The 12,748-nt window shown below is 47.5% G+C and overlaps 4 protein-coding genes across 4 annotated transcripts; 3 read left to right on the top strand and 1 right to left on the bottom strand.

Moving 5' to 3' along the window:
* Positions 1 to 241: 241 nt before the first annotated feature.
* Positions 242 to 2,762, top strand: GGI43DRAFT_176698 (IMP 5'-nucleotidase). Its single transcript, XM_083199792.1, has 5 exons — positions 242 to 541; positions 658 to 693; positions 869 to 1,024; positions 1,110 to 1,415; positions 1,567 to 2,762. The coding sequence occupies exons 1-5, from the start codon at positions 517 to 519 to the stop codon at positions 2,373 to 2,375; spliced, it is 1,332 nt and encodes a 443-aa protein (XP_083057596.1). The 5' UTR covers positions 242 to 516; the 3' UTR covers positions 2,376 to 2,762.
* Positions 2,763 to 3,958, top strand: GGI43DRAFT_176696 (uncharacterized protein). The gene is made up of 2 exons (XM_083199791.1): positions 2,763 to 2,823; positions 2,890 to 3,958. Exon 2 carries the CDS (start codon positions 3,216 to 3,218, stop codon positions 3,948 to 3,950), a length of 735 nt encoding a protein of 244 aa, XP_083057595.1. The 5' UTR covers positions 2,763 to 2,823; positions 2,890 to 3,215; the 3' UTR covers positions 3,951 to 3,958.
* Positions 3,959 to 5,596: 1,638 nt separating this feature from the next.
* On the top strand, positions 5,597 to 7,731 carry GGI43DRAFT_176563 (uncharacterized protein). The gene is made up of 7 exons (XM_083199788.1): positions 5,597 to 5,768; positions 5,829 to 6,172; positions 6,231 to 6,270; positions 6,334 to 6,557; positions 6,629 to 6,876; positions 6,945 to 7,075; positions 7,149 to 7,731. The coding sequence occupies exons 2-7, from the start codon at positions 5,990 to 5,992 to the stop codon at positions 7,559 to 7,561; spliced, it is 1,239 nt and encodes a 412-aa protein (XP_083057594.1). The 5' UTR covers positions 5,597 to 5,768; positions 5,829 to 5,989; the 3' UTR covers positions 7,562 to 7,731.
* Positions 7,731 to 9,695, bottom strand: GGI43DRAFT_176575 (aldo/keto reductase family protein). Its single transcript, XM_083199789.1, has 4 exons — positions 9,655 to 9,695; positions 8,902 to 9,533; positions 8,658 to 8,810; positions 7,731 to 8,581 (listed from the first exon to the last, which is right to left on the bottom strand). The coding sequence occupies exons 2-4, from the start codon at positions 9,034 to 9,036 to the stop codon at positions 7,901 to 7,903; spliced, it is 969 nt and encodes a 322-aa protein (XP_083057593.1). The 5' UTR covers positions 9,037 to 9,533; positions 9,655 to 9,695; the 3' UTR covers positions 7,731 to 7,900.
* Between the last annotated feature and the right edge of the window lie 3,053 nt (positions 9,696 to 12,748).

Raw genomic sequence — 12,748 nt, 5'->3', positions numbered from 1 at the left:
CGTAATCAGACAGCGTGTTCATATGACGATCAGATTTTCTCTTAATCGGTGCTGTCTTTAGAAAATCAACCCGCGAGGTTGGACGTTATCGATTAAGGCTTTCGGCGTGCGGCGCTGACCGATAGGCTCCTTAGCGCATTAACCCGCCACAGGCCCTTAGCAAAGGCCACTAAGAAGCACAGGGCACTAACTATTTGCCATGCTACAGAGCAACCCCAGCAGCCAATTGGCTTACCAGCGCGTCTGTGCCCCTCCCCGGGCCGGTTTTTAGGGGGCTTTGCTTGCTGCTTGTATTGTATTACCTAAAGCTGGGGCAGCACCGGCCGGAGCCCAATCCTAGCGATGTCTTGACAGCAACGTGCAGTCCAACCTTATTTTGTCTTTATTCTTTACTTTCATCATCCTGTTTTTTTGCTTCTGCTTCTCTTCTCATACCATCTCATCCGACTCTAATACCTCACTCCCCCCTTATAGAATCCAATTGACCCGAGAGAACGAAGCCACCGCCTCCTAATCATGACTACCCGATACCGCGTCGAGTGTAAGTCTGCCCAATTGGTTCCCCTCCTCCATCTCACCCCTTTGCACAACGTGAGAGGAGCTATGTTATCTTTCGCAGCCTATCTCTTGGACTATGGAACTGATTTGAAATTGTAGATGCCCTCAAGACCCATAGAAGGGACCAGTTCATCGGTATGTTGTCTTCATAGTGTGAATAGCCGTTGACCTGGTTGTATCGGCCCATCGGTCTTGGAGCTATGACTCCAAAATCAAACCCTCCATGGCGACAGGCTTGGGCATACGCAGGTCAACCTCGCACCCTTTAATGCAGCAATCAGCTAATATTTCATCTTTTGAAATCGTTCAGAATGGGTCAAGGGTCTCTTAGCTGTGCCTTTTGTGCTCTATTCCCAGCCGACGGGAGTCTTTGGTGATGACACCAACGTGGCCAAGATGGCTGAGGAGGCCCACAGACGCTACGCAGAGATTATGAGAGACGTTGAATTAATGATTGACGACCACAGTAGGTGTAATCCGCCTCCAGTCATATTTGACTGCTCTATATTTTTCTCCCCTCTTTGCGCATGCTGACTGGAAGAAAACAACAGTCGCCCGCCAAAACCAGGATCGTGTTTTCCCCTCCAAGCTTGGAATGCTGGTTCCCACCGCGGGGCCATTCTTCACGCGGCTACCATTGGAGGCAGCTTTCAAGTACCAGGATCGGAAGCGCTACATCTCATCGAGACGTTATGTGGCGCCTTCTTTCAACGATGTCCGTCTGGTTCTCAATTCTGCGCAGATAATGGCTGTTACGGGCGGCACCCTCCAGCTGGCGACGTTTGATGGTGATGTGACACTGTATGACGATGGACAGAGCCTGGAACCAACAAGCCCCATCATCCCACGGCTGCTCGGTACGCAACGCTCTCTTAAAACTGGCTATTATCTCTCTTTTTTCTCTCTGGGCTTTCTCATTCTTCATCGCATGATTTTTGTACAATGCGAGAGAGAGAAAAGAGGATGGGCTAGATAAGTATTAAAAAAAAAATACTTACATGTTTACAGATCTTTTACGCAAAAATATCAAAATTGGTATCGTTACCGCTGCTGGATATACCACCGCAGATCGGTACTACGATCGCCTCCACGGCCTTCTTGACGCCATCGCCACCTCCACAGATCTTGACCCCGTGCAGAAACAAAATATCGTCATCATGGGAGGCGAGTCCAATTATCTCTTCGAATACGAACCATCTTCGCCCTATCGCCTGGCACCCGTTCCCCGCCCAGAGTGGCTCACTCCAGATATGGCGGCTTGGTCCGAGGCAGAGATCGCGGCACTCCTGGATGTGGCTGAATCGGCGCTTCGAGACTGTGTTCGCACGATGAATCTGCCCGCCCTCATCGTTCGAAAAGACCGAGCTGTAGGAATAGTCCCCAACCCTCCCGAGATACAAATTGCCCGAGAGAGTCTGGAAGAGACTGTATTGGTGGTACAGCGTATCCTGGAGCTAAGTGCCTTGGGTTCGCCTTCTCAACAAGCTGGTCAAAGCTCACAGGGTCGCCGCGGAGTTCCATTCTGCGCTTTTAACGGTGGCCGTGATGTCTTTGTCGACATTGGAGACAAGAGCTGGGGTGTGACCGTCTGTCAACAGTGGTTCGGAAGACGCAATGGAGGCACCACAGGAGCCGATGCAGCATTGACGGCAATCAGGGGCGAGAATACGCTGCACGTGGGAGACCAGTTTCTGAGCGCCGGATCCAACGATTTCAAAGCAAGAAGCGTGGGAACAACAGCTTGGATCGCAAGCCCAGCGGAGACGGTGGAACTGTTGGATGAACTGGCCGATTTTATGCAGAAGAAGCTTTCATGAGACGGTTTTGCGAGCTTAGGGTTCAACACGGAGCATTTTTTGTGCGAAAGGCGTAATGTTTTTTTTTTTTATGAGAAAGTACTTGCTTAGCTGTGTTTTGGATGCTCTACAAGTCATTATTGGAGGCGCCTTGGGTATCAGAGTCTTATGTCGACGGTCCTGGATGCTATTTGGTTGCCCTTATTACGATTGTGATATATCTTTAGACATTGCTGTTAGTGTTTTAAACATCTTATTTATCCCCATATATTCCCATCTACATTAACACCAGCGCTTTGAATGGATGAAATTTACCGCTGGTAGACTATATCTTGCGACTTTCTAGCAACCCAACAGGTTCAACGAATAAGGTTCTACGCCATGATTCTACAAGATGATGAAGTCGACTGGATACTAAACTTTTATTCAATGGGTACATTACGTGTATAGATAGCTTAGAGCTAGTACGGTAAGTTCCAAACCAACAAATTAACACTGGACTTGAGTTCGGTGTGCTTAAGCTGACTCTATATAGAAAATGGTTTACCTATACAAATGGCTTTGAACCGGTAGGTTAATTTTCAAGCCAAGAGACCCAATCTTAAACTTTGAAGCCGAGTGGATTTTCCTAGACTATATATAAAGGCTTGAGCACCAGTGTCTAGAAAGGTGCCAAACTTGCCATCCTCAATCACAAAGAATCTTCGAGCAGAAGAACAGAAGCGAACCAACAAGAATCTCGCATCATAAATCGATTTGCCATCAAATCTAATAATAATTCAAACAAGCTTGACACCTATTCTCTTCTCTTCTTCTGATTTATAACAACGTTTCTCGATCTGCCATCTATTTAACGTTGAGATGGCCACATTTAAATCCACCTTCAGTCTTTTCTTCCTCTCGGCGGCAGTTTTTGCCGCTACAGCACCACCACAGGGAGGCATCATCGTGGAACAAGGACTCTCTGACGGCATCTACCAAGCCGTTGCGGTACAAGGTCCCAGTTTCGAACCTCCCCCATCAAGGGCTTCACTCGACAATAGGTCCCTCCGTCGACGCGGAACTAAACCCGGTAAGGGCGACTTCTACGAGAAGCAGTTTGGCCCTGTAAGGGCAGATGATTATTCGGTGCCTATCCCCGCCAGCAAGATATCATGCCACAAGGATCCCATCGAGCTCAACAGCACCGAATACCGCCGCGCCGTCGACAACCTCTGGGACTACTGCCAGTCCTACAACGTCCCCTTTGACGGCACTCACTTCTCCATCGTTGGCGATGTTGTAGTGTACGTTTGCGCGTACAACCAAGAAAAGCCGTGCCACCGACATGAATGGATCGAGGCAGAGCACAAAATGGATAAGAAGTGTGGGCAGGGAAGGGGCTCGCACGTGGAGATGAGGAAGTGGTTCAAGGAATATGGAAGAGCCTATGCTGGAAAGATGATTTGCGCTTCGTGGAACTTTGGAGCGGATCTTGCTTGGAAAGCGCAGCCGGTTCCTGTATGGGCGAATGGCCAGATGCTCGGCCACTGGAAGGCTGGCTTGTCAAAGGATAAGGCTGAAGATGATGAGCAGAAGAAGGATAAGACGGGCTAGGAGTGTTATTGTGTTATTGTATCATTAGTTATATCGTTAAGGGTAGTTTAGTTGTGGTCCAATCTTAGAGAGTCATCCGTAGTTAAAACTTTCTCATACTTTTTCTGTACGTCTACTTTTCTTTACCTTTTCATCTATCTCAGTGTATCTCTCTATCGTTATATCTCTATTATTGCAACCGTCTTCATAAGATCTAGACATAACTTCTGGTCCTAGATGACACATATCCTCGATACAGCATTGCAGCATGCACTTTGGCTCTCCATCATCTGTCAGTCTATCAGCAAAAATCTGAGTCGGTCTTATATCGTCATATTCCGCATGACAGCACCTTGTGGCCGCTCATAAGAGATATCTGCAGATCGCCGCTGCCAAATGTGCCACCCAGGCTCTCTTTCAAGTCCCGCACGTCTGGGGAATCACCGTGATCGACAGTACGACTCTGCATTGTCCCTAGTCTGACCGTTGAACCTGATCATCTTTCCCCGAAAATGTCTTGTTCTTCATTACTCGCGACGACCTACCAAAACGCTACTCACCTGACATTATCACCGCAAGCTCATTTATGCGCGGACGTTGAGATTAATTAGCCCGCACACCGTCGGCCGCTTCTACCCCTCGTATCGGCCCTTACGACTCTTTGTCTCCACGACGAAATACTCTCCTCCTCTCTGCTTTTTTCATCCGTCCCCTCCTCGACCTTGTGGAGTGCTGCCTCGGATTTACGGCTGAGAAGACATGCAAAAGCAAAGCAGTCGTCGATCTGTAGTGGATACGAGATGGAGCGCATGAGTCGGGCGTAAGCTAGTAATCTACGGCCAAGATGGAATTTTTTTGAAGCTGTTCGCGCTACTTTAGCAGCATCGGCTATTGTCTAACTAGGTGCTTGTTTAACTGTCCGAAGCCGAGATATTTGCTAATACAAACTGCTAGGAAGCTATAGTCTTTGAATCAAATGTCCTAGAAGCTGCTGAGAAACTCCTCGCGTGATAGGAGCAGCAGTATTATGTCTTCTTATATAGTAGGAGAAGTTCTGGAGGGGATATTGGGAGAGACTGTCACGTGCCGTACCGGCAGAGTGGAAGTGGCGAGGACTAGATTGATAAACCTAAACGTAATCTCCAGATATTCCATCAGTATCACCAATTTTCTCTCTCTTCTAACAATAGCCAAGAAGAAGGGCGAAAAAGAAGACCGATTTGTCACCTGTGATCCCTGCACGGTACATGGTTTGCCATGCAATCAATCGGCATCGCCAACATCCCTGGCCGCAGCTGAACTGACGGGTCAAGCCAGGAACATCCCCTGCTAGCTGTGCTTATAGGCCCAATCCATTGGGCCTCTGCCGATGCTAATTCCGCTATACCAATCTACAGTTTAGCGTGTGGCTCTCTCATCTCATAACAGCTTAGGCGTCCCTTTCTCAGGCTGGCTCTTGCACGAGATCGGCAGGCCAACCACATGGCTTCAACTTTGGCCCTGGCTCAGTCGGGATTGTGATTGATCAAGCTAGAGCGCTTCACGACATCGCGAGTGGGGGATAATTCGGCATGGCGCAGGTTGGCGTCAGCAACGTGAGGCTGACGAGGCGGCTTTAAATCTTTAAACCACCGAACTATTTACCTGGTGGCTTTTTTTTTTCTTCACGGTGCGGCGACCAGCTTTAGCTTTTCAGTCCATTTCGGTCCACCGGTGAGCCCTTGTTATAGATCTGCCGACCCTCCCATCTTGAGCTGCCAAAATGCACTTCAGTCGATGATTTCCTGTTTTGTGCTTTTGGCCCTAGCCCATCTCTACAACTAGGATTGGCCTCTACCGGTAAGTGGTTATATCATCCGAGGCTAGAGTCTTTCTAATCATTGTCATATTGTGGTGCAGTTCCTACGAGCATGGCATAGGAGCTTTCCTCTTCTTCAAACAATCCCACGCTCGTTTCTCTCTCAGGGTCACGACCGGAAGGCCGTCGACTCTGATAGCCACTCCTTTATCTTCTTCCAATACGAGAGACTGCGAGATCTACCAAGCTGCATATACAAGCCATGGCTACTCTTCCTCCGCCGCCTTCCGGGATCAATCTCGACGACGACAGAAAGGCCTCCATCATGGTGACCTCGATAGTCACCTGGTGTATGGCGGTCCTCGTCGTTGGGCTCCGTATCATCAGCCGTCGTTTGAAAAACATCGATCTATGGATAGATGACTGGCTCATTATTGCGGCATTGGTACGGACTTTATACATCTGAGGGTATGGAAATAAGACTAACACCATTGACTATTAAGATCCCTTCGTGTGCTCATGTCTTTGGAATGGGAGTTTATGGTCAGTACATTTCAATAATCGGCGATTTATTCTCCTAGAACCATAACACTAACTCTTTTCCAGCCGTGAGCCGTGGTTTGGGCCGACATGTCTGGGCCGGTCCGCCAGATGCCCGATATGCCTGGGCAATTGGATTATTCATCGCCGAATTAGGGTACTTTGTGACTATTGCATGCGTCAAATGGTCCATTCTCGCCTTTTATTATCGCTCTTTCAAGATCCGAAGCTCTGTCAAAATTCCCATATTCACTCTTGCTGTGATAGTACTGATGTGGGCTATTGCTGTCGTAAGTATTCAGCTCAAGACGTTAATAAAAGTTACTAGCCATTTTCTTACTTGCTTACCTCTCTCTTATAGATCCTCGTTACCATTTTACAATGTCAACCTACCAATGCTTGGTGGGAGCGATTCAACCCGACGCACCCATTACAGCCAGACCAATACAAATGCACAGTAGATTCGGTCAAGTTCTTCTACGGAAATGCAATCCCGACGATTGTTACTGATATTATGATATTGGTATTGCCCCTTCCGTACATCACGACGCTTCAGCTCCCCAAAGGACAGAAATGGGCTCTTGCTGGTATTTTCCTTGTTGGACTCTTGTAAGTCGCCAATATTTCGCGTTTACATGCTGCGTCACAAGCATCGGTAAATCTAACTCTATGGCCAGCGTTACGATCGTCTCCATTGTGCGGCTCCACTACTTGCTCCAAGGAAATTTGACCAGTCCAGACATAACCTGGAATTTTGTTAACATTGCTCTGTGGTCTGTCGTAGAAGGAAATACAGCCATATTTTGTGGTATGCATTCACCTAGCCAGACCTCCCAAGGCTCTTGAATATATTTGCTGACTCTCTCTCTCTCTGCTACTAGCCTGTCTACCTTTCTTACGGCCAGTTCTCAGCAAGTTCAGCTTTGGAATCTTTAGTCTCTCATCTCTCCCATCAAAGAAACAGTCGTCTAGTGGAACCCGTGGAACCCTAAGAATGAGTCACTATCAAAAAGATGGCCCCCGACCTTGGCAAGGGGATAGCCGGTTCGTTACAACAACGTCTCATTCTCGATCATATAGCATCACACACACGCACGAGACAGACGAACATCCGTTTGCACGCCTCACCGACGATGGCTCAGAACGTAGCATTCCTGTCAAGGAGAGGCAAGATGACTCGCAGATTGAGCTTGGAAATGTCTCCCCAGTGAGAGGCCTTGTCGAGCCCAATGGTATAGTCATTACCCGAGAATTTCATCTTCAACATCAAGAGGCTCAGCATCAAGATGTTTAAATGAGGCCTACTCGCTCTTGCATGATTCATTCGCCGTACATATTTGTACACAAGCCCTTGCAATTGTGTACACGCTGCATTATCCTCCATTAATGACATGATTTATCGAATGAATTCTACGAAATTCATCGCCGTAGCCAACCAATAGCCAATATTTTGCTTGGTTCCTCAAGGCGATTCAGGAATATATATATTATGGTTATACACGAAATTGAAGGATGAGGTTCCATTATTGAATTCGATTATCACGGAACTCTCAGTTCTTCCTAGCTACAATACCAACTAGCAACTGTATCATTTTAATTGAGATACCCAATATTTTCTTCCATTATCTCGGAATTATCCAAAAATGTTTTTAAATGATTTCAAATTATCAACCGATTCTTCATGCTTGATCATTTCCCAAAGTTCTTCCATGCGCTGGACGATCCACGGTTCCAAAGGGCCGTCCTCTAGTTCTTGCATCGTGTTCGCCAGCTGATCCGAGGTTGAAGCACCAATAATCATCGAATCACCCAATGACTTGTTCAAAACAGAATGGTGCCTTACCCATCTGTATGCCAAGCCTGCGCGGCTGATGCCCGTTTTCTCTGACAAGATCCCAAATTCTGCGAGCATTTTCATGTATGATGGCTTATAAAAGAGATCGCGCTGAAATTTTCCATTTGGGGTATTAGGGTTCCAGCTACCATGGCCTTGTTCGATATACTCTGGCGTCTTGGCCAGAAATCCACCCGCCATGGGAGAGTATGCCTGGATGGAGAAGCCTAGTTGGCGGAGTGCGGGGAATAAATCAGTCTCGTGATGTCGAGCGGCAATGCTGTAACTGCATTGGTAAACGGATGGCAAAACATAGCCTTTTGCTTTAGCAATGTTGTAAAGCCTGAGGACTTGATCACGGGTAAAGTTGGAGATGCCAAAGCGCAGAAAGCTACCTTGGAGGTAGAGTTTCTGGATGGCTTCCATTTGCTTCTCGAACGGAACAGTCTCATCTGGGCCGTGAAGGAAATAGGTCCTGACCTGTGAAATACGTAGAAACATTTAACGTTAGAAAGCTAGATGATAGAATAGAGGTGTGTGAGATAGCAGCCCATACTTGTTTCGTCTGGAGCGCGGCCAAGCTCTCTTTGGCTGATTGCTCAATATTGTCGGCCTGGCCTTTGACAAAGCCTGTTGGTGCCTTGGTATCAACAGAGAACTCTGGACCTAGCTGCAAGTTTCCAATAGCCGTCTCCGATGCACCGCCGCCCTATTTAAAATCTCAGCGGTTTTCACACAGTAGAAAAGAATAAGAGACATAGGATAATGAGGTAAAATATCAGGTCGAGTAGAGGACTCACGTATAATCTAGCCGTGTCTAGAGTGTTAATATTGCGAGCTCGCATGATGGAGATGATGCTCTGTATCTTTTCTTCATCATTTGGGACCCAAGTATGAGTTCCTATGGTTAGAGTGACATGCGAATCTTTAGACATGTTGGATTAATAGTAAGAATTTCCAATCGTTCGAAATGTGTCAGGCTACTGGTGAAAAGTAGAGAGAGATAACTGCTTGTATAAAACAGCAGCATGATTGTGCATCGCCATATATATAGTCATTTTGCAGAGCAGCGAGGATTATCACCCCTTAGAAACCATTATAGCCTGCACCAAATCTGATACGACTGCGGACCGAGCTAGAGCCGCTGTAATGCCATCAATCCCGAGATTCGATTTCTGATTCCCAGCCGGCGGGAATCTTCCCGTTAGTCGCCTCCAGGTCCCGGCGAAATATAAGGCTGAACGTAGCTTTGGCGGCGGGAAGTGGAAAAATCCCCGTCAACGGCCCCACCCCGCAACCAGTCCGCTACTACTACTCCATCTGTTGTCGGCAAGATGCATTTATAATCCCGCCACTGGTACTGCAGCGCAATCGTTATTAATAATGGCCAGGGTTGTGCGCAAAAGCAGGAAGAAATGCTAAAAGAATACGTCTAAAGCTGTTAGCCTCGTACCTCGAAGAAAAATATATGGCGTCCTTGTCTTGTCGCTTTGTATCGCCAAAGCTACTCCATTGCTCCAAGCTGAACATCGTTGTTTAATAGGTTGGTTAACCTTGTAAGGGACTCGTTTAGAATCCAATCTTGAATATCAAGCCTATAACTTGAATTGAATGTAGACACTGCATTGTTATTAGGGGGTGCGAAGATGTCCCTCTTTGCTTTGTCGATTTGAGAAACTCCAGATATGCACTGATGGTGGCCAATTGGAGTCGTTACACCGAGCCTCAACTCTCACAAAGTAAGTGGGTACTGGCCAGGGTCAAGCCACAAGCTAAAATTTGAAACCTCGGTCACTAGACATCTATGAGTTCATAGCTGAGTTTTAAGAAATTCGATGACAAGCTGAGCCCGTAATCACTCTTTAGCCTGTACTGGCGAATAGAAAGCAGCCGTGATGATGTTGTAAAGTACACTGTCTTTGATGTGGAATGCTCATCTTCAGGTGTCGCTCCTAAAAGGCTGCCTCAGTCCGGTATGCCAAGATATTCCTGGCCGCTTGGCAAGACATAACTATTGGGCAGTAGTAAGCCATATCAGATTCATTATCACGTTACAGACTTGAATATCTTGGCACGCGCCAATCTCCATAGATCGATCGAAGGAGCACCGAAGGATCAGTCAAGTTGGCCGCTCACATCTTCGTGGTACCCAAAACTCTTGGCTTCAGGTCTTCTGAACAAAAGGTCGGTAAAGTAGATGTTCGGTGTACGACTGTGGTGACAAAAACGGGCATGAGTGTCTTCCTAGAATTTCAAGGACTTGTCATTGGTCGACGACTATCATACATATTATGTGCGTTTGAAAGCTGGACATCTGTCGCCAAAAACGCGTCGAGCATATGGTATAATAGAGGCTTTGACTAGCTGAGTATTCCTCCAGAGAAAAGAAATAGTCATTGGTTATATTCTTTTGTACGACTGGAAGTCGCTTGTGTCCTGGCGTCTTTCTTGGGTTCCCTATCGTAAATAGGACGTGAGACATATTCACATCGCCGCGGCCCAGCCATCTTATCATTGAATTGAGACATGCGCGTACGCGAGTCGGCGGTGAAAATGCCCAGTTGCTTGGATGGCAGGGAGGGCGCCATAAATGATAAAACTTGAAGATCCAACATATCTGTAAAGTTTTAGCTCCTGGGCACGGCATATTTCCAAGACTGTGACACTGGCTCTTTAACCCACGATGTAGGACAACACTATGACGATCTAACAGATTCCAGAACGGCGGTCTTTGGTTTAAGGGTATGCATGTGTACCTTTAATCAAGAAAAACTCATCTCGCCATCCATCCCTAATTTCTTGGCAGGCTTGGCGATACAGCTCGCCGTAGTAAAGACGAAATTCGAGTGCTGCGAATTGTCTCGGATTCGTAACTTTGTTTAAATGCAAGGCGACACCCTTCTGGAGTGGGTTGGACCAGAGCCTTGGACCAGGCAACGCTGTCTCGCACCCGAACCATTGCCGGCCAGATGTTTTAACACCAAGACGGGGATTAGCGTCTCACTGAGATGGAAATGTGGCGTGGCTATTTAAGCATACTTTTTGAGTGTCGCTAATGGAAAGTAGCAAATGCTACTGCTACTGCAAGTCGTAGTGGTGGCCATCCAAGCATACTAGTTTTGTTCCACAAGAGACATTTGAGAATGGATATAACCTATATCTGCCGATGGATTGCTTTTCCCCCGTCTTATTCCCCCCTCTCTCAGATCAGGCAGCTAGGAAAATCAGGAGCGTCGAATGTTCCAGGCAGTTTAATGCAGCAATTTGCCTTTGTCGGGACATGTCAATGATATATGGCGTTGGATATATTTGTACAGAGAAAAAAGTATAGAATACTTGGTACGGGTTGTTTCATGCGAGAAGGCACTTTAAGCTAGCCTGTCCTCCATGACTAGTTGCCGTTCTGCTTCATGGAGTTGTTGGCTTAGAGATTCGTCGAGGCCTTACAGACAGAGATTCGAAGTTGAATCTAGACTGCAGGAATGACGGGTCCGCTTCTGGAATCTGCGTCCGCTGTAGTACAATACTACAGCGATAGCGTATAGCCAGTTTAAACCAACTCGAGCTATGAGTAAGTATCCGACGAATATTCGCTCGTACAATCATGCCGATGAGTGTCAATATGGCATTCATGAAGCCAAGAACAAATTAAGATTCATGCTATAAACCCACGGAGAAGCAAGGCGCGAAAAGTGAGAGCTTAGCCTGTCTTCTCATTAGTTACCAACACTCTCTCTGTCAACGAGCAGTAGTTGTCTCCAAGCGGGACCTAAATCTGATGGCTTCTTTGCTAGCTTGACTGAGGATCGATTGGGTCAACCATATCCAATAGAGAGTGCTCATACGGTGTACCGAACACGGGTTTCACAATTGGAAATCCGTACATGCATCAATGGGTCGCAGGCGAGAGAGCATGAGGAATAGCGTTGGATGCGCATGTGGAGGCTGCAAACTGGCCAACCGAAGTGAAAAGGAGCAACATGTAGCTCAAATTTGGGCAAGATGCCCGCTGAGTGACTAATGTGATGGCCCGCTTGCGGTCCATTTCCCTTCACCAATCGCAGCGGAGCATCGTCGTCCGCACCGCTTCTAGGACCAGTGCAGGTTTCCTACTCAGACTTGGACAGTTTTTGGCCGTACTTGGTACAAGCTGTCGGCAAGGGAAATGCTATAATCAATGCATAGCACCAAGTACGTGGTACCTTGCAGCGCAGATAGTAACCTGATGGTGAGCGTCATTTTCGCTTGCTGCCGACCGGTCCTCCATTGCGGGACAGAGAACTTACATGTCAAATGCGATGGTGCTCGTGACTCGTTGCTAGCTGAATCAAATTGCTATAATTAAACACTCGCTTCTTGGCCCTCTCACCACTGGTAGTTCTAGGACTCTGCATTGGATACGCTGCCCAATTTCCAGCGGCTTAATACTTCTGTATTGATTCTTCTCCATCTCGCTTGGCCTGGGCTGCAATTTTGCTTGACTGTCAACTGGCCGGCAGACGAATCGGCCGACTGGATCGGAAAAGGGAAAGGGGAATACCCGGGGGGGGGGGGGGGGGGGGGGGTCGTTGAGGTTGTACGGGAGATGGCGCGGGGGATAGGTGGGGTGGGGGTGGGGGAGTGGGGGGGGCTGGGTTGGGGGGGGCG

This window comes from Trichoderma evansii, assembly GCF_050947405.1.
Source record: "Trichoderma evansii strain SZMC 28006 chromosome Unknown GGI43scaffold_20, whole genome shotgun sequence".
Taxonomy (NCBI): Eukaryota; Fungi; Ascomycota; class Sordariomycetes; order Hypocreales; family Hypocreaceae; genus Trichoderma; species Trichoderma evansii.
Note: the sequence above shows the minus strand (reverse complement) of the source record. Positions and strands in the feature narration are given on the sequence as shown.

What these genes read in the sequence shown, in the direction of transcription:
- GGI43DRAFT_176563 (XM_083199788.1), top strand. Translation starts at nt 5,990, where the DNA reads ATGGCTACTCTTCCTCCGCCGCCTTCCGGGATCAATCTCGACGACGAC. An exon ending in CTTTGGAATGGGAGTTTATG is followed by an intron (nt 6,271 to 6,333) that starts GTCAGTACATTT and finishes ACTCTTTTCCAG; the next exon opens with CCGTGAGCCGTGGTTTGGGC. An exon ending in TGATGTGGGCTATTGCTGTC is followed by an intron (nt 6,558 to 6,628) that starts GTAAGTATTCAG and finishes TCTCTCTTATAG; the next exon opens with ATCCTCGTTACCATTTTACA.
- GGI43DRAFT_176575 (XM_083199789.1), bottom strand. Translation starts at nt 9,036, where the DNA reads ATGTCTAAAGATTCGCATGTCACTCTAACCATAGGAACTCATACTTGG. An exon ending in TAGACACGGCTAGATTATAC is followed by an intron (nt 8,811 to 8,901) that starts GTGAGTCCTCTA and finishes GATTTTAAATAG; the next exon opens with GGCGGCGGTGCATCGGAGAC. An exon ending in CCGCGCTCCAGACGAAACAA is followed by an intron (nt 8,582 to 8,657) that starts GTATGGGCTGCT and finishes CGTATTTCACAG; the next exon opens with GTCAGGACCTATTTCCTTCA.
- GGI43DRAFT_176698 (XM_083199792.1), top strand. Translation starts at nt 517, where the DNA reads ATGACTACCCGATACCGCGTCGAGT. An exon ending in TACCCGATACCGCGTCGAGT is followed by an intron (nt 542 to 657) that starts GTAAGTCTGCCC and finishes TTGAAATTGTAG; the next exon opens with ATGCCCTCAAGACCCATAGA. An exon ending in ATTAATGATTGACGACCACA is followed by an intron (nt 1,025 to 1,109) that starts GTAGGTGTAATC and finishes AGAAAACAACAG; the next exon opens with TCGCCCGCCAAAACCAGGAT.
- GGI43DRAFT_176696 (XM_083199791.1), top strand. Translation starts at nt 3,216, where the DNA reads ATGGCCACATTTAAATCCACCTTCAGTCTTTTCTTCCTCTCGGCGGCA.